The following is a 21,974-nucleotide window of genomic DNA, read 5'->3' on the forward strand; positions in this document are numbered from 1 at the left end:
TCTGTATTTACACAGGCACTGTCTTTGTGCAAACACGCACTGCACACCACACATGCACGCACATGGGGGGAGATAAGGGGGAATCCCTCTCACACACATGCACACACACACAACTACAACACCAATCTGACAGGACAAATCACATGACATCGTGTAACGAGCCTCATACTATTGACAAGGATAAACAGAGAAAGGGAGAGTCACAATCATGACGGATGTTAGAGATAGCAGTGATGGCACCGAGGTGTCTGATGGTTTTCATGGAGTTAGAACACATAGACTAAAACTAGTTGATGCAGAATTACTTTCCATAAATAAAGGGCTGCAACTAATGATTGTTTTCACTATAGATTAACCTGTTGATTATTTGCTCAATTAATCAATTCAACCTTTGATCCCCAAAATGTCAGAAAATAGTGAAACGTGCCCATTACAATTCATTGATCTGACCAATCGTCTAAAACCCAAAGATATTAACTGACTTTCATAGAGGTCGAAGAAAATCAGCAACATCTTTGCTATTTTACAGAATTTATAAATCATCCACATTGTTGGGGGTTAATTTTCTGTCTATCAACTAATTGATCGATCAACTAATTGTGTCCATTTCTATATTGATGGAATATGTGCATCTGCGTGTTGCAATGACCACATGCTATCCCCGATGATGTGTAATGTAGTGGTGAAGTAGGGGAATTACTGGCTGTAGAAGGAATATTTTGGTATTTTGGGAAAACAGTGGAGGCTATTTTTTTCTGTTTAATTATTTATGTGTATTCTTATTCTGTTCTTCACCTTTTGTGCTTTTGTTTGGTTTCTATATTTGCTGGGTACCGGGTTTGTCTGTTTGTCTATCTATTTCCTGTTTCCGTTCTTTATGCTAAGATAAGATGAGCATGTCCTGGCTGTATCTTTACATTTAGTGTTCAGACACGAGAGTTGTATTGATCTTCTCATCTAACTCAGATGAGAACTAAGTATTTCTAGTGGTGGAAAGTAACTAAGTGCATTAAATGAAGTACTGAGTACAGAGGTACTTGTACTTTATGCCATTTTATTCTTACTCTCCATTTCAGCATGTGCTTTTTCCTCCACTACATTTGTAAATATTTGGTATATTGTTAGTACTTATATTGATTTTATATACAAAACATACAATGAATTTATACAATACAATGGATTATTATAGATTAAGGGCCCTGCACGAGTTATTGTGGCTGATGAGATCCTCTCAAGGTGGAGCTGATAACACTAAACTAACAAAACTGAGAACTGAGAGAAAAGCCACTGAAAAGAATCATTATAAAGTACTTTTCCTTTGATTAAGCATATTTTGCTGGTAATACTTTAAGCACTTTTAGTCAAGTAGAATTATCAAAGCAGGACTTTTACTTAGTCTAACATTGTGGTGTTGCTTCTTTTAGGGTCTGAATACTTCTTCCATCAGTACATATTTCCCAAAATGTCAAACTAACCTTTTACTCATTCCATATAATACAGACATGAAAGACTTTCCAAATTCAAATTCAAATATATCAAATGAAGATATGTCAGAAGTGTCACTGACCTACACTAATACAGGAAGTGGTACCATTACAGAGACTATATCTGTAGCCACATGGACAACTACCTCATTTGGACCTGTACAGTTTCTGTTAGAGGGATTAAAGCTGTAATTCTGGACTGAACTTCTTTTTAGGTTGTAAATGTTTGGACTGTACATGAAGTAGATACAGGTTTATGGTTAAAAAGTGGCTGTTTTTGTTGTGGTGTAACTTCTGCCTCAGCCGAGGAATGGGAGCAGAGATGATGGTTCAACAAGGGCTCTCTACACCCCAGTGTTTGGACGCAGCTCAACTCAGCATTGTTTGCCGAGAGCCGAGTTGGGGGATGCCAGCGGGTTTGGCGTATGTGGCTCCTCTCCATTCGTCTGGATTTCATGTTGATGCCAGGGAATACGGCTACAAAATATCATTTTGCATGTTTGTCCCTTTCCCCTATTAAAAAACAGATTTAGAATTTGGGTCTATTGCTGAAAAAAGAAACGAGAAACATGAAGCAGAACATGAGCCAGGGAAGCTGGCACTGTGTTTGCCAGGCTAAAGATTGGTAGCTTGTGTCATCTTGTCGGAACTAAAGCATCTTTGGGAGAATTTAAGGATCACACATATAATTATACCTTTTAAGAAACATAATAGGTCTGTTGCAATGAATTGCATCCTAATGGGACAAGTGACGCTGTAATTAGCAGGCAATTAAGTGGGGATACAGATAGTAGGGCTGTGGTTAGTGAGTCAGCAAGTCTCAGAGAGAAAGGATACACACATGCAGCATGTGATGTTCCCTAAAAACCCTCTATTTCCAATTTTTCCATATGAATTCCCACATCCAGGAAATATTTAGTAATTATGGGAAACCACTGAGAATGCTTGATGCGTCAAAGAGAATTGTATGAGGTGGAGCAGTTAGTGGGTGGCTGTGGATATGAGGTTGTTGTAGGACAGTGAAGAGGTGATGCAGCTGAATCTATCAGTGAGGGCTTGCACGGCGGTTCACACCTGGCCAGGCACCACAGCTCTGGAGAACAGCTTGTTCAGCTGAACCAGCTCGTTGGGTGTGGTGTCGAACTTGAGCGCAATGCTGTTCAACGTGTCCCGCGATTCCACCTGGACCACAAAACAAGAGAGAGGACACAGAATCACACTCCTGCTCCTGTTCAGGGAACTTCCTCAAAGCTGTGAAGGGAAGACATGAAGATGTAAGACAGAGGATGAGAGGCGGAGAGAGAAAATCTGATGAACAGAGCTGTGCAATTATCACTTTAAAGTTTTTAATGTGCCTTGTTTTTTGAATGTTAGATTTTGGGATGTTATGCAAATTAAAACTGTCAGCTGTTGACCAGAAATAGATTCCCATGGGATGCAATGTTGCTGGAAGAAATATGAACTGACATGAATGTCAGCGGCAGTCGTGTTATCTTCAAATCTGCTCATGTAGCAATGTGTACCTTTTTTCAATTTAAAATAAGGAAGACAACGTCTACAGCCATAACTATGAATGAAAAATATTTTATTCATTAATCTCTTAATTACTTTTTCAATTATATGATTAATCATTTAGTCTATAAAGCACCAGAAAATTATGTAAAACCCCCTAATAATTTCCCCCTTTACTGTTCTTACTCTTTATCCTAAAGGACTTTCCTCTTGGAACTTAACAATGCAAACAGGAATAACGGTCTGACCTTACATTTTTCCTTAAACTAGCTAACTGCTAAACTAGCTTTAGCCTCAGTCTTTTAGCACAATACCATGCATGTAGCTATCAGGTGCTTACCAAGACCCTTTTACAGGGTTCTTATTTTATAGCAAGTCAGGTAGAAACATTAAAATGTCAAACGTTTACAACTAGCTCATGGAGCTAACATTAGCTATATCACTTAGTTAGCTACAGCTGACAAAATATGCCAGCAACAGTTGTCACTTAAGCAGTTTGACAGTTGCTGGGTAGAAATGTGCTGCTGTTGTGCACCTCTGTCTGAAATCAAGGACCATTGTTTAAAAAATTGCAAAAGTCTTTTAGTGGTAAATTTGCCACCATTATCATTGTAAACTGCATCTGTGCTGTGCACAAACAGAAAGCTTGACAGGTGTAGCAACAGTAACTAATGTGGGTGGGGCTTATCAAACTGTTCAATCAGCAGTCCTAAAGATATTCAGATTACCATGATAAGAAACAGAGAAATGCAATAATCCTCCCATCTGAGGACCTGGTTCCAATCAATGGTTGGCATTTTTCTTAATCAATCTTAAGAAACTGATTGTGAAAACTGTAGTTTTTTTGCTAGTCAATTAATTGATTAATTGACTAATCTATTCAGCATTAACTGAGTGATTTAATTCACATTGACAGAGCAAATCACCCTGAGCCATTTTAAATTCACAAAAAAGCAGAAGAAAATCATGTTAGTTGAGTTTTCATGCAGTTTCCTGCTGTTGTGGCTACAACCTGTGCTCAGCTGCAGCACCGTGCTGTGTGACACAGGTGCTTCTGCTTGTCTCCACCAGTTACAACCTATACAACAGAGATGTGCTCCACGTGTCTGAACTAGTTAAGCATCTAACGTGCCCAGCGGGAGTTTCTACCTTCCAAATAAGGATGACAATCATGTCAAAAAGTGCCTGTGTGTGTGAAATGTTGTACAAGTGAAAAAAATGAGCTCAGGGGAGAGAACCCCTGAGAACCAGATAGGCAGGGCTGACTCTAAGCTGTGTATAATTAGGACAGGATAATGGCACCGTGTGTATTAGTGCAGCAGTCATGGGACTGCCTATGCGTGTGTGTGGGTGTGTGTGTGTGTGTGTGTGTGTGTGTATGTGTGTGTGTGTCTACACAGTCCAAAAACACCAAGGAATGACAGATTCTCCAAATTCCTAACATGACAGATTGTTTCCATATTTTTGCAGGAGCAGACAGACAGAGACACACACAGCACAGTCACAGACAGGTAGTTGAATGAAGGGAACCAAGACAGACAAGCTGGAGCATTACTAACTGTGAATCATTGTATGTGAGGCAGTCACACATGACATGAACAGGATCATGCGTGAGGCTGCACAAATTACAGAAACTCAGAAGCTGTTAACAACCTGTGAATGCCTTCACCTGAAATATCACAAACCGTGACGTGCACCAACTCATGCTCCAAAAAACAGGTTTTTCACTCCAGGTAGCAGCTGAAAGTTATTGTGAAATGTAAAATCTGTACCTTTCACTGTGTTACATGGGTGTCAGGCAGCACTTCATTAGACAAAATCCCTTAGCAAAATCAAAAACAGAGAGATGAAGAGTGGATGGGCTGGGAGGAAGTCATATTTCAAATATTTGAAATACACAAAATGTACTTGATTTAGCAAGTACAACAGAGCCATATGGGATCATCCTCAGAATCTGTGGCTCAGAGAGGCAACCGAATCGAGCACTCATCAATTAGCATACACAAAGTGTGTCATTTAGCCTGTAAGCTTGAGCTTGAAATAGAGCAGGGCTTGAAGACAAGGACAAAGGGCTGGGCATATGAAGAATGTAGCTACAGTATGTGTCTTGTGGTTGAGCACTTTGGCTGGTGTTGATATGTCTCTGTGTATGTGGACAGATTTTTATCACCACGATAGCATCACAACCGTGCAAGATATAGTTTTGTGAGAGAAGGATTAGTCTGATGATGGGTGAGGTATGACCCATGAGGACTGAGTACTCATGTCATAATGTAGTAACAACTACTGAGTACTCAAAGTATGTAGTTGTCCATATTTTTAAACTTGAATATGGTCTTATTTTGGATCATTAATAATTATGGTTATTCAAATTGGTTAAAAATCTAATTGGATTTAGGAAAACATCAATTCCCAATGTATGCATTCAATCATCAGTTCATAATAGGGTTATGGCCAAAGCAACACCATTACAGGCAGCTAGAGGAATAACAATAACATTGATACAGTGCCTCTAGGAAAATTTCTAAGTGTACTGACAATAAAGTCACATGATACCGCGCTAGCTGACAGTGGCAGAAATCCAGCAGAAACTGCTAAAGAAAGACTAATCACCATGAAAGTACAGTGACAGTAACACTGCTATGTCACTTGTTTTGGCTCATTAGATTTCTGATCTGAAACGTCTTGTGATGCTGGTCACTTGCTTGCAGCACCATCCTCCACTGCTGAGCAAATTAAAAGTGCGAGCAGGAGTGTGTTTAAAGTTGAATATAGTAAGTATTTTTGGTTTGGAAATTGGACACTGTATAGAAATCTAAGCAGCTGACCAAATAATTGTTGAGTCATTGTTGCTGATCAACAGTTGGTCTATTAGAACTACACTCGCAAGGGTTGGACAAAGCAAAGTTTGGATGTTGCTAAGTGCTAACCCAGGCACCCAGACTGTGGGCTACACTGAGTTTGGATGGCGTACCCTCTGGGAGAACACACTAATCAGAGCTGAGGTTGGTCACGTTGCTGGTATACAGTCTCCCTGACTCAGCAATGTGTGCAACTTTGTTTGGCCAACAATGAACAAGGCAGAGCAGGAATGCATTGTGCAGTATGGATCGGGTGGGGAAGCTGAGCCGGGCTGAATTGAGGTGGAGAGGATGCAGTGGTTTGACCTGCAGGGGCTTCATGGTGAGAACATGTGCACTGCAGAGAAGGACAGGGGGGGTGGAGCACGGCTCTTCTGGGATATTCTCGGCTAGTAACTGGTTGTAGATGGATGGATGTCACTGGATTAAAATGAAGTAAGGACCAAAGACGAATCATTAGATTTCCTTTACTCCTCACTACCACTGAAAATTACACTACAGTATGTACAATAAAAACAAAATCATTTCCATCATTCATCAGCATTATTGTAGCAAGTTTCTGTAAATGCAGACATCTATTTTTACCTGCTCCAGAGACACGTCTCCTTAAAGGGTCAAAGTGGAGATACACAATAACAGCAGTTTGTTGATCTGATTCAATTCTCCGTCTTGATTAAATGTTAATTTGATCATTTTCTAGAAGCAAATCAAATTAAAAAAGTATCCTTCATATTTCAAAATGCTATTTGATACCTTGATTTTCACTGCTTGTTCATCAGGCCAAATTTAATTCAATGATTAGATCCAAATTGAGATTAAGTTAAAACGGAGGTTGCACGGCAACCAAGGCCATGAATACATGGACAAACCTCATGAACTGTAAGGTTCTCGTGTGTGTGACATAGACAGCGACATATAAGACATAGTATAGTAAACAAAGTGATCAGCTGCCAGAATCACTTAATCATTTAGTCTATAAAGCACCACAACATGATATAAAAAGCCCTAATAATTTTCCCCAAACCCCAAGAGATGTTTTCAGCCAGTCTGTCAAGATTTAGATTTCTCTACATAATGAAGTAATGTATATTGGGCTGTATTAAAAGTGACGTGGCATTTAAAGTATGGAAGGATAATGTCTTTTTTGGCCTTTCCAAAACCAAAAACACAAGAGGAAACTTCTGTTGGTATATTTTCAGGATATATTTTCAATGAGATTTAGAAAGGACTGATGTATCACTCATTACAGAAAAAAGACGTGGTTCCAAGTTATTCTGTAGAAAACGACATATTCTCCATTTTATTTTGTGCAGTGCAAGCAAGTATCCCAGTAATGATTTGGCTTTTCCAGTATCCCAGTTATACTGTATGTTGTGTTTGTGTAAAGACCAAATCCTCTTTTCAGGAATCTGTATAAGCTCTTATCCCTGTACTGTGAAAATCTAAAATATACCTCTGATGGAAACTGCATGTAACCACCCTCTGCAGGTTTTCTAATCACTGTCAATAAAACAAAGATTTGCTCTAGTCTCTCATTATTGGTGATTGGATGGAGAAGCCAAATCCTGCAAAGCAACCAGATTCCCTCTCAAATGCTAAGGTAATGCTCAGCTGCTATAGAGATGACACAGAGTAAATTAATGTTGAGGATGCCTGCATGAGCCTGCACTTACATGTAAATTGATCAAGAACCTGGATACTGTCAAGTACCAAGGAGCTAAATAACCAGTTTTTCTCTATGTTGCATGTAAACATCATACCTCAAACAAGATCAAAACCAAGAAGAGATACCAGTTTGAATGTCAACACACTCAGTGAAGTCTTATTTGTTTGGATTTTAGCTAGTTAAATCAAGTGTGATGAACAAACACAATATACCGTGGTGTTTTCCATCACAGTGACTGAAAGAAACGAAAGCAGCAGAGCCACAAAGAAGACATAAGAAGGATGCAGTGACAGGTTTGTCTCCCACCTAAAATATTTCCTCATAACTGTCATTAACAACTGCTCTCGGACATCTTATGACAGCATCAAGGAACTACATGATTTGTCATCTCGCCGGCTCTGTAAAGAGAGTCGCACTGTTCACTCAGACAACAGCAGCATGTCAACTTGATAAATACTCTGTCCCTAAGAGAACAGAAGGCGTCACAGAGATCAGACCCACGGTGGCAATGTCTCTGTGACACCACAATGACACACACACACCCATTATGTATTTAGAACATGGCCATAAAAAGCAGGATAACACCACCATATTATACACCATATTATACCCTAGACATTAGAAATTATTACTGTGGTGTGTCATAACTTACATCATCATTCATCCTGTCCATCCAAGTATTTACAACCCCCCCGGTTCAGTGTTTGTGTAATGTCCTTGGTACATGGCTAGCATTTTAAGATTGAAGGCTTACTTTAAAGGACATAATGGGTTTTTTTTTTCTGTTTACTTTAGTGGAGAAGATAAAGAGTTAATAATCAGCAGGGTTCCCACAGTGTCGGAGCCTTTCATCCAGGCGGCCTCAGCACATAGCATTGATTCTCCCTAGGTGCTATTTGCTACCATCTCATCCATGACCTATTTATTTTTAGCTTTATAGCTCTTCTGTTGCCCAGCACAAAGCCAACCTATGGGACATTGGGGTCTACAGGACATTTACAGCTGCACTCTGTAAAATAAGGTCACATATTTGGTTTACATTGTAGAAACCTCTGCCTTTTGCTCTACAAATAGATAACTTAAAGCTTAACCTCACCTATGACAGCTGTTGGCTCTTGTATCAAAAAGCTGCTCTGGTAGTTCTTGTATCAGGAGCTCGGTCGATCAATATGGATAAAAATATCTGGTGTTCAATGAAGTAAACATTGGCAAAGCCAGGTAGTGGGCTGATCTTGGTGTATTAACAGTATGATTCATTCTTGCCTTTTAAGCTTAATTAATCGCTTTATCTAAATGAGCCAGTAATATCAGCAACACAGCAAGCTTCATACGTCACAGAAGCATCAAGGCACCACTAAAATGACATGTACTGCACATCTGACTCCCACCAAATCTCAGATGCAGTCATTGATCGTACTGTAAGAGGAGCTATCTCTAACTCGATTAAGTGGCAGAGGACAGGCGACATGCAAACGAGACCCACTGATAAAGACCTGTTATTGACACATTGACAGGAGAGCGTGGGAGGGGGAGAAAGAGAGAGTAATCACAATCAGGATCATAGCCACTAATGACAGGTGGACCCTATCTTCTTATCCATTGGATCAATAATACCCATTATTCATCCAGAACTGGGGATGAATAATTAAGCTTCTTCCTGTTCGGGTGACATCCCCTCCTTCCAAGAAGGGTAGATGAAGGCCGTGGCAGCCATCTTGAGAATGACTGACATCTAGCTAATGTTCACCTTGTCGAACAGGAGAGGACGTTACAGATTCGACAAGGGCAGTCGGATGGACGGTTAAAGACTAATAGCTCCATTAAAGAGTCCGCTGACATCTTGGTAAGAACATTAAGTGAGGAACACGCGAGCAAATCTATGAGTGCTACTGCAAAAGGTCAACCAAGGAAGTAAGATGCGATCTCAGAGCTATGGCTTCTTGGTTACATTAATAAGCAGATATGTTTTAAAAAGGTAACCACTCACAGGTCGGCGGCCACCTCGGACTCTCAACTGAAAAAAGGAAAAAGGAGTGGAAGAGATTAAACAACTGGAAAAGAGTAAAAGAGGAACCATAATCAACACAATGATTCCACTGTGTCGTCATCAAACTGGAAATAAAACTCCAGGGTTCGGTTTAATCACCCATAATACCATATCAGGGCAGCTATCGCTCCTCATTTTGATAATGAAGGATGAAGCCCAGCTTTAGCATGAGAGTTGCCATGGTGACTTTCTCGTTACTATCCTAATGGCATGTGTATTGTGTGCATCTATATCCACGCTGATCATGTGCAGATCTAAATTTAGACCCGCTATAAGTGATGGGGAGAAAGTCTTGTTATTCTGTCCTTTTCATGGGGACAGAGGGGAAGAGTTGCTGTCTCACTTTCATGGATTCCTCCTTGGGTCAGGTTGTGACCTCCTGCTTCAGGCTTCGACAGCCCGTCCACTGATTTGCCAACACAAACACAGAAGCATAATGACAAAGGCAGTGTTTGAGCCAGGACTGTGTGAGAGGGGATCAGATGGGTCCATTATGTAGTTTTCCACTCATATGGTAACAACGACAAACTGTTGTCAGGCCTCACAGCTGAAGATCTCAGTCCTCACTTTTAGCTGCTGAGCTAATGTTAGCTAAAGTTATAGTTTCATAGACTGACAGAACGAGCTGGTGATCAGCTCTAAGTGTCCAAAGATTCTAATTAAAGTCATCATTAACATTATTATTATTATTATTATTATTATTATATATTAATATGATGTACTTTAACTGAAGGGATTCTGATTATTATTTAATATCGTCTTGTATCAGGTGTCTGTCTATAATCGACTGCTATCTTGCTGCCGTGCAGGTCTACAAAATGATGCCTGTATGAAGGCAGCCAACACAAGATTGTTTATTAAGCAACAGACTCATCACTCTGCTGATCTTTCTGAACACATAATGCACACAATCCTCGCTAACTCTTTAAATATGAAAACGAAGCAGACTGGCATTTCACTCCCTGAGAAACCTCTTTGGCAAAGCGTAGAGACAGACTCTGGCTTGAGATGCGTGTTTACCAGGTAACAGCCAAGTCATTTTGTAGTTTGGCTAACAGAATACATGTTGATACAGCGAAATCTAAAACTGAAAAGTTTTATCTCCCTCCAACATGAAGGAGAAACATGGGCAAGGGCAGTTCAAATAATGCTTAGACTAAAAGGTATCAGAGTGAGCTGCTGACATCAAAGCCATGTATTAGTCTGCTCCTCTACCCATCAAACCACCCATCCATCAGTCTCCATCTTCTCCATATGCACTCCGCTCTGTCCCCTCCTCCATCACTTCTAACATCCCCATCCACACACCCCTCCAATCCCATCATTTCTCCATCATCCAGAGCTGTGAAAGAGCTGAAACAGTGGGAACCCCTCTCCTACCCAGCAGTGAATAATGCAATCAGAGTGACTGATTGTCAGGAGGGTGCAGAGTTAAGATTACTGCTGATGTGCGTTTCTCTGTGTGCGTGCGTGTACACACACACACACACACACACGGTGCTCGGTGTATGACTCATATAACGTCCACAAGCCCTCTAATGCCCACAGTGCTTCCTCTCAGCCCAGCAGAGATCCATTCAACCAGCAGACTGGCAATACTGACTGATCGTGGCTCTGTCATTATCAGCCTTACCTAGTTCACATCTGGTGGAATCATGACACATCTGGATCATACTAACACAGACTGTGTATAGACATGTTGGTAGAGCTGGGTATTTAACCTCATTATTTTTTGTCTGTAGCACTAAGTATCAAAAACTGCCAACTACAAAACAATGGCGTTGAATGCTTGCTCAGATTTGTAGATTCTTCAGTCACATATGTAATGACTTAAATCATACTTTTTATTAAGGAAATTCCTGTGGCTGTCCTGTGAAGTATGGCTGCTTGTGTTTAGATAGCACTTAACATTTGAGGGATTAAACTTATTTTGGTAAGTGGAAAAAAAGGACTTTTTAAGAAAAACATGTTCCTCAAGGTGTCAAATCAAGACTACAACAGTAGTCATGCTAGCAGAATTTTGAGTCAAATGCCAACATTAGCACACTACAACACATGCTTATGTTTAGTAGGTGTGTTTACTATGTTCACCAACATTTGCAAATCAGCACTAAAACAGCCATTTCACATAAAACCACAAATGTTAACCTCATAGTTCCTCTAGTACAGTGGCGCGAGAGGAAGTGCTATGAACTATGAATGTCTAAAGAAAAATTTCATTGTAATAGTTTTTTAGATATTTCAGTCAGCCAACTAGCTGCAAGATGTTTCTATCCTTACCCAGCACTATATATTTACACACACACATATATATATATGTAAGATTGGGAAAGTGGTCTCAGACTTGTTTAAAATGCTATCTGACTCCTCATGTTGTTGGCAAGAAAGGCAACATCATGACTGCTGACAATTTTATTCTTTCTTCCCCAGCTTACAAACTAGAATTCAGATGTTGCTTCCCCTCAAAACTGCTCTCTAGTGTCACTATACAAAGTGTAATGAGAGCTTTGCTGTGCCATTTCTGCTGAGAGTGCTGCAATAGACTGAAAGAGAGTGTGGGTAAGGGAGTTCAGGACAAAGATTTGACTAAACATGACTCAACAATAAAGAATACTTCCAGTTTATCACAACGTAGATGTTATCTTTGAGGTTTCTGTTGGTTATGATGACACTGAACTCACCAAGTTAGATCTTTTAATGTGGTGGTATCACAATAAAAAGTCTGAAGGGATAAGAAAGATGATCAGGCAGTAATTCTAGGGGGCATATTTGCTTTTATCTAATAGCAAGCATTACAGATGTGATGGGAAAGAGCTATGGAAGTATACAATACTTGGTCAGCGTTAGAAAGCTGCATTATATTGGAAAAAACTGACAATGCAAGTTTTTTTTCTGCTATATTAGAAAAAGACAGGAATGAATAAATCCATACAACTGACGCTGCTTATTTTCTTGCACTCAAATCTTCCTTTTCTGTGCTTTTCTTTGCTCATTTTCAGGTAAGGTCAGGTAAACTGATCAAGAATGACTGTTAATGAACAATCGCTGTGGATACAGAGCCAACATGTCACTCACTGGCAACAGACGGGTTGGCTTTCTTTAATTAATTATTAAATAATAAGGTGCTCCACTGCAAATATTTGAATTGCCAAGTACTTTGTGACAAAGAAATCCTTGAACAATACATACAGCTCCATTGCTTCATGTTCTGTTAAATAAATAACAACCCTCACCGACTCCGGTCAGGTGGGTGATGGTTGATTAAATATTGTGATTGGCATGCAGGGTTACGTTAATTGGTGACTCTAAATTTCCTGCAGGCGTGAATGTGAGTATGGTTGTTTGTCTCTATACGTCAGCCTTGTGATTCACTGGGGAGCTGTCCAGGGTGTACCCCGTCCTCGCCCAAGTTCAGCTGGGATTGGCTCCAGCACCCCCTGCAAACCCTATAAGGATAAGCAGTATGGCCAAAGAATGAATGAATGAATGAAAGAATTTTGAAGCTGTGGTGGGACAAATGAGACTGTGGCAGGCTGCTACAGTAATTAATGGGAAACATGGAATGAGAGATTATTACCTAAATTTTGAGTGCATTTTCATTTTCACCTCGGGATATCCCGAGCCAATTGGATCAGTATCAGAGCCGAGCTGGGCATATTTTAATGAATCGCTATCTAAAATGAAGCTGATCTGCTTCTTTCTTTACTGCACTTCACTGTTATCTCTCCTCTCTTCTTAGAAAAGTGTGCCCAAAACAATCAGCTAGCAGCTTCTCATTTTAAAAATGAAAAACCAGACCTCCGGTAGTTTGTCATCAGCTGTTGTTAATTAACATTAAGCAGGGTTTGTGTGCTCTCTGTAGTCAACCAAACACTGTTTTAATATAAAAGAAGCATCACTATTTAACAACTTATTTCTGAAAATATAATTATCAGATCAGATTCAATATCAACAGTCTAGGAAGATTGGGGCCAAATAACTTGAATGGGCATCTGTAGTTTCACCCCAGAACCATCTGCCTAAACTTTTAAAAGTTCATGTTTCTTGCCCTGTCTGATTCTTATTAGCCATGCCACCATGTTCAAAGGTAAAATACACCTTAATTTGTTACCTGAACCAATAGAAAGTAAGAACAAAGCTACAAAAGTAACACACAGGTTGTAAATGCGACCATTTGTTAGTGAGGACAACCTGCGGGTCCTTGGAGTTCAGGCAAAAACCAAAATAGCAGCTCAACTAGAACGTCAGTGTCCACAGTGTGGTAACGCTGATGTGTCTGGAGATAAATATGTGAGGCCCGCACTTTGTCACTTTTTCATTTTGTTTGACTTTGACTGGCTGCCCTCTCAGGCAGTCTGAAAGCCAGCCCCCCCCCCTCCATGGCTCACCTCTGTGTTGCTCCTTGCCTCTCTGTCTACGTCTTTCTGTCTCATCATCTATCTCTGTTGTTCCCAGAGACTTCAAACACTTTTTTAATTGGATGCAGGTCAGCCAATAGCTGGACTTGGCTGAATGGACTTGCGTTATCAGTGTCTAGGCAGATGGGTTGCAGCTGCTCAGGTTATTTCTCAATGCAAAAAAAAAAAAAAAAAAAAAAAAAAAGGGAGAGGAAAAGAAGCCTGTGTGTGAGGTAGAAGGGTGAGAGGAGGGAGGGAGAAGGAGGGAGATTGTATTGATAAAGCAGCATAAGAAGAAGCCCTCCTTTTTCCTGTGGGCGCCAGGCGATAGATTATAAACTTATCTGCTGGAGAGTGAAATAAGGAAACATCGCCGGCCGTCCCCCCAGCGCAGGAGATGAGTTTAAGATAAAGCTGCTTCTCAATCACAGAGACACTGTCGGCCATGTGTCTCTCAGAGTGGAGGTTATACTGCCTTAAATATTCTCACCGGCCCCGAGCCTCCTCGCTACGTGCTGTTGCAGCATGTCAGGCTACAGGACACAATCATTCGCTGAGCTCAATCCATCCATCACACTATCAGCAATCTAGTGGGGGGTAATAAGGGGGAAAGACAGAGAGAGAGAGTGATGGCTGACAAGAACAGGATTGGTATGCTGTGTAATTGAGATATTAATCTCCCCCCCCCAAACTAAATGCTAAATTTATCCCTTTTTTTTTTCTTTCTTTCTTTTTTTTTTTTTTTTTTACCACAAGCATTTCTAGCCATCCTGCTGACTCCTGAACTCATATCAGGCCCATGACACAGTGCTTTGCCTCTGACAAATATCCTGTTGTAACGGTTTAGGTTGTTCGAGCCTTGGTGAAGTAAACAAGGGCCTTGTCAATCAGCAGGTCCAGGATGACTGACAGGTCGGGGAGGCGGTGGACGTGGAGGTGGTGTCAGTGTTGCTGAGGTGTTCGAAATGGGGGAAGGGAGCCAATCACAGTGAGACCCTACAGTAGCTCCTGGAGCCGAGAGCAAGCGTCCGGAGAGATCCAGTGGCAGAGTAACTGTCAAAAAGGGGGGAATGAGAAGAGAGGAGTTTGAGGGAGAGACGTGAATGTCAGTGGGAGACCACGGACTCTTCCTCCTCTCCCTCCCTTCCCTTCCTCTCCTTACTTCCTCCCTTCCCTTCCTCTCTCCTCGGCAGACAGTCGGACATGAGCCACAGAAATCCCACTCCTCACTGTTGCCACGGAGAGGGAGGCAAGAAAGGCAGTCTGATTGCAGCTGGATTTGAGGGTCATTTGAAGAACACAACCAGGCAAAGCAGAGACGGGCTCCATTTTCAGTTCACGCCAGGGAACCAGAGCCCTCTCCCTCTCTCAACCCCCCTCCCCTTCTCCTATACAACAGCTAAATCAATAGAAATGACAACGCAGTTGGAAGGTCATTCGCGAGCACAGCGAGCTCTGTGGTGGAATGCTCGCCGATACGTGGCACGTAGAACGAGTGGAAAAACAAATAGACATCCTGCCAGCTCTCCTGCCTGTCTGTCCTCCTCTGGTCCAGCTGGAGGAAATGCATGGAGCTGCTACAGTTTCTGCCTCCTTTCTATATATTAACATGCAAAATGGAGCTGAGTGTTGTGCTGCTACACAGGGAGTCTTTAACAGAGGATGCATTGTTTTCCATAAGCTCTCTATGAGCTACCTTGCACACACACACACAAACACACACACTGCTCTCTTTATGTAAACAGTTTGAGAATGAGGTACACGTGTTCCACTGGCAAAATCCACCAAATGCTTCTCTCCTCACTAATGAGATACCAAGCGTGGTCAGACACGGTGCCTTCACAACACACACACACAACTGCTACAGCTCGGATATTACTGGAGCTAGTCAGAGCTACACAAACCACCAGCAGCAGACACACACACACACACACACACACAGAAGCAGCAGCAGCACGGGAGCAGAAAAGCGTCAAAAACATGTAACGACGTTAACACAGAAACAGCACTTTCGCTTGTGCGTTACTCACAGAATATTCGATGGTCCCTTTGGGTCTCTGGAACGACATGCGCCTCCCATCCTTCTTCTCTGGAGTCTTCTTCTGGCCGGTATCTGAAAGCAAGCGAGGCAAGGTACGCATTACATTCATGTTCCTCTCTCCCCAGCTTGTCACAAGCTGCCGTTTCCCAGCCCCGTGGGTAGACAGCTCATTCGTCAACAGTGAGCGAGCCAGCCAGCCAGCCAGCGATGTGAGCTGTGAGCGCCGGACCCCTTTCTCTCTCTCTCTCTCACTCTCTCTCTCTCTTCTCTCTCTCTCTTCCTCTCTCTCTCCTTCTCGCTCTGCTTCTACTCTCCCGCTCTTGCTCTCTCTCTATCTCACACTGTCCTCGCCTCGCTCACCCTCTCCCTTCTTCCTCCTGGCCCACTGTGCAGCGCAATGACAGCCGTTGAAAGCAGTTCACCTTGCCTTCCTCCCCTTGTTGCCTCTCACGGCAGACAGAGACAAGGCTGACCTCCATCAGGGCACCACCGCTCTGGATGCGAGCCCGAGAGGAGAAGAGGAAGATGGATTCGGCTGAGAAGCAGGGCACGCTGAAGCTGGAGATGGAGCAGAGGGAAAGTGGGGGCTGAACTGGAGGGTGGATGAAGGAGAAGGGGGGCGGGGGGTTCAGCGCTATGAGTTGGTTGGGTAATGAGGGGATGTTGCATGGGGAAGTGACAACTGAAGAGGAGAGTGGAGGTGTACAGTTATTGTCGTGGCTCCAGTTGTTTCGGGATACTTTCAGTGGATTACAGCAGTTTTCCTACTTTCTGAAAGGAACTGGTGGAAGGGTTGGAAGGTAAAGGAGGGATGGTTGGGAGAATGAAGGCAGAAGGTCACAGCTGGCAACTGGAGGTTTAAGTCTAAGAATAAAAGGATAGGAAGTGGTAGAGATGGATGGATTTGGGGGTTCAGAGGAAAAAGAAATGAAGGGTGTATGGTGACAGATGGGGAAGATGGGGGGCTGGGTGAAAATGGGAGAAGGCATGAAGATGAAGGCAAGAGGGTGGATGGAATATCGAAGCGAGTAGATGAAAGAAAGAAGCAAAAGATACGATGGGAGATGAAAGAAACCGGAAGGAGACTCTTGGGAATGAGAGGATCTAGAAAAGGGGCCGACTTTGGTCTTTGACTTGGGGCTGAAGAAAGGGAGCATTGGGGGGTGTAGGGCGCGAGAGCCAAGACGGCAGTTGACTGGAGAAGGTCATTCTGAGTTTGGGTGAAAGATTTGTGTCGGACATGTATAGACCCAATGCCTTAAAACACCTCCCTTACACGTCTTACCTAGGTGTTGTACATGACTAAAGAGTCCCTTTATTTGTGTCTTTCCCATCAGGTATCTCAGATTGCTCAAAACATGAGTCATACACCAGTGTTGCTATTTCTGGGGCTCGGGACTGCCTGGCGGAAAGTGAGAGGGGAAGGGAAATGGGAGCTGCTTCAGGTGTAAATGTCAGCTTGTAAAGATGAAGCTGTGGGTTAAGTTCATGAAATGTAGACATAGGCTGGACACAATACTGATATTCTAACATCGCACTAGATATCGTCTTTAATTTTGCTCACCACATTAGCATAAAACAGGCAAAATATTAAGTAATTAAATAAATATCATTATTTAATTAGTTGAATAAATAATAAATCATTTTTTCCTGGTTTTAAAGGCTACATTTCAGGGGCTTTAATTTCATTGCTTCACTGTGTCCCAGCTTCCCAGTTTTTTTTTGGCTCATGACCCTTTACAAAGAAATGGCTTTCTCCAACCTCATGTCACAGGTTGCATTTGTCTTGAGGCTTTCTCTTTCCCTTCTCAGATTGTTCATTCGATTGATGATTTTAGAGGCTGGAGGCGGTGAAACTGTCCGATGTTTCACAAGAAAAAAAAAAAGCAAAGAATAAAAAACAAACAACAAAAATCCCTAAAAATACTAAGCATGACTTTCTGTACAAGTATGTTCTGATGAACTGAATGACTCTTTCAGGTGTAGATATACTTCGACCAGAGCGCCCCCACACTTTTACAACACTGGAATGAGTTTGACAATTTCTGTGACTTTGTGAAGCCAATGCTCTTGGGATGTCAACAATGGCCTGATGGTCTGTCGGCCCACCTCTGTGGTCCAGACTGAAATATCTCATCACCTGTTAGACAGATTACCATGGTATTTTGCCTAAGCTGCTCTTTATGTTTGTTAGCCAATATTAGCATGATCACACACTACACTGAGTTGGTGATTATGAGAAAACATTACACCAGTACCAGCAGGTTGGTATTGTCACTATGAGCACGTAAGCATCATGGATGTGAATGGCAGGCCAAAGTTTACCTTTAGCTAAAAGAACCACTGCGCCTCAGTACAACCTCACAAAGCTGCTGACATGGCTGTTAACTTGTTTTTTTTTTATTTTTATTCTCTACACAACAATTTCTAGCATTTTCTGCATGTGCAACAAGGCGCAGCACAATAAGTGTCTTCTGGGAAAGACAAAGACAAAAGTGTGCAACATTATGCCCATATTACGCCTGCTCTTTAATGAGGCCTGCCTTTGGAACAGGAAGAAACACTTAGCCGTCCAATGGGTCTGATGGGATGTCATATGTACTAGTTCTTTTCTCGCATTCCTCCACATTGAGAATGATCTTGTAACCCCTTGCTGGGTCTTGACCCCCAGGCTGGGAAGTAATGATCAATTCCTCCACATTACATTGTGTGTATTATCTTTGGACAGGACAAATAGTCATCTCCAGAATATTAGTACATCATTAAATACAAAGGTACTTGGTATTTTGTTAAGACTAGAGTATGAAATAACCGGTAGCATTGCATAAGGAGTTGTGTAGAGCAAAAACACAAACTGTAACAGTGTGCCAGATCAATTATTCAGTATCCAGATGAAACCGTTGGAAGGATTATTACTTTCAGTGGGACAATACAAACTGGAGCTCTGGATTGTGGATGATGGTGTCTTAGTTTCTATTTAGAGGCATCGGTGTGATTCCATGCTTCCATGTTATGAAATATAATCCACGGTGTCTCCGTTTAATAGCAAGTCATGCCAGTGCGGCAGACTGCATGTAACCCGAGACTGTAATTAAGCAGCAGAGGTGTCGATGCACTTTGTGAGCTGCCGGATCACAATAAAGATGATGGGTGTAGCTTGACGGGCACCAGATTTTGATTTAGTTGAAGTCTTAGTGTTCTTAAGAAAATATGCATCAGATTTAGTCAGATTTTTGTCATTTTGGTCAAAAACTATAAATATTTTAGCCTTAGTCTAATTTTAGTCCCAGATTTTTTATTTTCTTCTAAGTACTTTGAGGCTACAGCTGTTACCATCTTTGTACACAGTTACCACGGTTACAAAGTTATCATTTCCAAAGTCCGTCTACTTGAACATTACTGCTCTCTCTAATCTAAACTGGTAAAATTGTTCCTGCTAACCTAGCATCACTGCAGCTGCCTATGCTGTTAAAAAAAAAAAACAGAAAAAAACCCCCACTAGTATACATCAAACTGGTGGAAGCTGAGCACAGTGATGCCTCAGACTTCCAGATAATACAGAACGAGGGGAATGAGCAGTGGGAGACAGTCACAGCGAGATATGTAGAGAGAAGACAGAAAGAGAGAGAAAGTGAAGGAGAATAACATTTATGCATTAGCAGCTGCAAGGGTGTTCGCACATGGTGAGCCGGTGACTGGTCTAAAATTAAACCTCACCACGGAAAGGTGGCACAGGAAATGGGCATTTTATTCACACTCCAGACACACAGTGGAGCACAGCACCGGGGCATCTTCAATAACAGAGGCTCTGGTTTCATCCCACTCCACAGGACATCAGGAGCATCTGTTGTCTGTGAATACGCCCTGCTTCTATAGAGGGGAAACTACTTCTGAAGTCCACAAACCACAGCCTGCTTGTTTCATGTCATCCATCTGCATCCACTAGTTGTCAGTTACTTAACTAACTGTTCACAAAACACAAAAGGTGGTATGTGTTGCATTATATTTCACAGGGATTTCTGTTATTGTGTCCATCCTCACAAGTTTTTGAGGAAAAGTTTTCAACTCATCCTGCACAGCACCTGTTCAGTGTGGCTGTGGTGCAGAGCTATTGCCTCCCCTACTGTTTAGGGGTTTTCTAAAAATAACATCTGGGGAGGGCTGTATATAGCCAGCAGGCAGGGAAAACAAGGGAGCAGAGGGAAATTGGCTGCTTGTGTATTCTATCAGACCATGAGGGAATGTTAGTCAGATCGTTGTTGACTCTCCTATTCCCTGCCTGCTTCGGTTTGTCATGGCTGTGCACAGAGCGAAGGGAAACTATATATTTAGCAGCCGTGATTCATACTCAACAGATTGCACGGGTACAGAACACAGCACGTTTTTAGACTCAAATACAGTAGCATTTGCATTTAGCTCTTGTCATGAATCAGTTTGTCCTTCATTTTACATAAAAATAGCGCAGACCTCTTCATAAGTTTTCTCATCTGACCCACCGAAAAGAATGACAACAAATCAACAAATAAGGCGGTTGTAAACTGAAGATCTCTAGCAAGTATGCCACTGTGAAAAGTTTGTGAATAACATGACTACAATATCTCACAGGTCTCTTTCATAGCTACCATTAATGTGCATCTTCAATGATAAAACTTAGCAGGAAAAAGAATGAGATAAATCTAAATCAAAGCTGACACAACAACTACAGTATGTACACTTAAACCCAAAGGACGCCAGGAAATGCAATGAATCAGATTAATATTATTTTCTTTTGTCCTCAAGAGGCTTCACTTCAGAACTTTGTCACTCAGTGGGGGGGTTGATCACAGTTTTCATGTCACAGATCCCCCCCACATAGACACATTAAACCATAGACCTGCTGAGAGGTGACAGCTAAACCTCCTACAGGTCCAGGAAAATGACTTGCATGTCCTCTCAATTGTAATGAATTTAAAGTGGACAGACCCCCCCCCCACCACCACCACCACCACCACCACACACACTGATACCTTCCTCTCTGCAGTGTAGCGGGCCATAACGTGCATGCAGCCATTGTAACACACGTTTTCGTTAAGTTCCTCAGATAGGCATGACTTCTTGTGACTGTTTACATCCCAGGCTGGTGAGAGGCAGCCTTTGTTTTTCCCTGATACACAGCAGCTCCTTTCAGCTTCTCTCACACAGTTGACCCAGTGTTGTTGTAATTCAGCCCATTAATGAGCCAACTAAAATGTTCTTTATGGGAAATGACAACAGTAAAATTGCATAGGCTGTGGTAACCGCTGTTTTACTTGGTTGAACAACAAATTAGATAACTAGCGACCTCGCCTCACCTCTGTTAAAAATTTCTCCACTGTGCTGTTCAGCAGAGATGAGTGCATTTACTTTATCTAGATTGGCACTGGCCACGGGCCCATTTCTTCAAACATTTCCAGCGCAGCCTCTGCACCCCCTGGAGCTCTGGATTCTGCCATTTTGAGTATGTTATGTCATGCTGTCTCAATGAATGATGTGCATGATGTGTGTTGTGGTAGAAAAGCCTGTGTGTCTGAACATGAAAAATCAAAGTTGACACACTATCTGTCTGCATATTGACGGCAAAAACACGCTTGACACTGCTATTCGATATTTTTTCCATCAACAGTTTCTCACTGGGCTCTCCAGAGGATTTACTATATCTTAATATACAGAGATATTTTGATATAAACTCTTGATAAAAATTCTAGACATATATAGCCCTAAAGCATTTTATCCATATTGTCCACTCTCCACTCATTTCAATGTATAATATATATATATATATATATATATATATATATATTAGGCACAGTGGTACTTCGAGCTAAATGGTAACAACAAAGAAGCTAACATGCTGATGTTAAGCAGCTACAATGTTTACAATGTTCACCATCTTGGTTTAGCATGTTAACATAACATTTGCCATTTAGTGCAAGTACAGCTGAGGCTGA

General features: G+C 41.8%; 1 protein-coding gene across 4 annotated transcripts in view; it reads right to left on the reverse strand.

The window, feature by feature from the left end:
• The window catches only part of oxr1 (oxidation resistance 1), a 66,428-nt gene that overhangs the window by 32,482 nt on the left and 11,972 nt on the right, over positions 1-21,974 (reverse strand). For all 4 annotated transcript variants that reach the window (XM_022753285.1, XM_022753284.1, XM_022753286.1 and 1 more), the window contains exons 2-3: positions 15,998-16,080; positions 2,559-2,666 (exon numbers count right to left, since the gene is read on the reverse strand). In XM_022753285.1, coding sequence (XP_022609006.1) covers positions 2,559-2,666; positions 15,998-16,080 — 191 coding nt within the window. The remainder of the gene's footprint in view (positions 1-2,558; positions 2,667-15,997; positions 16,081-21,974) is intronic.

The sequence above is a fragment of the Seriola dumerili genome, unplaced genomic scaffold (assembly GCF_002260705.1).
Source record: "Seriola dumerili isolate Sdu_G_001 unplaced genomic scaffold, Sdu_1.0 BDQW01000191.1, whole genome shotgun sequence".
NCBI classification, from domain to species: domain Eukaryota; kingdom Metazoa; phylum Chordata; class Actinopteri; order Carangiformes; family Carangidae; genus Seriola; species Seriola dumerili.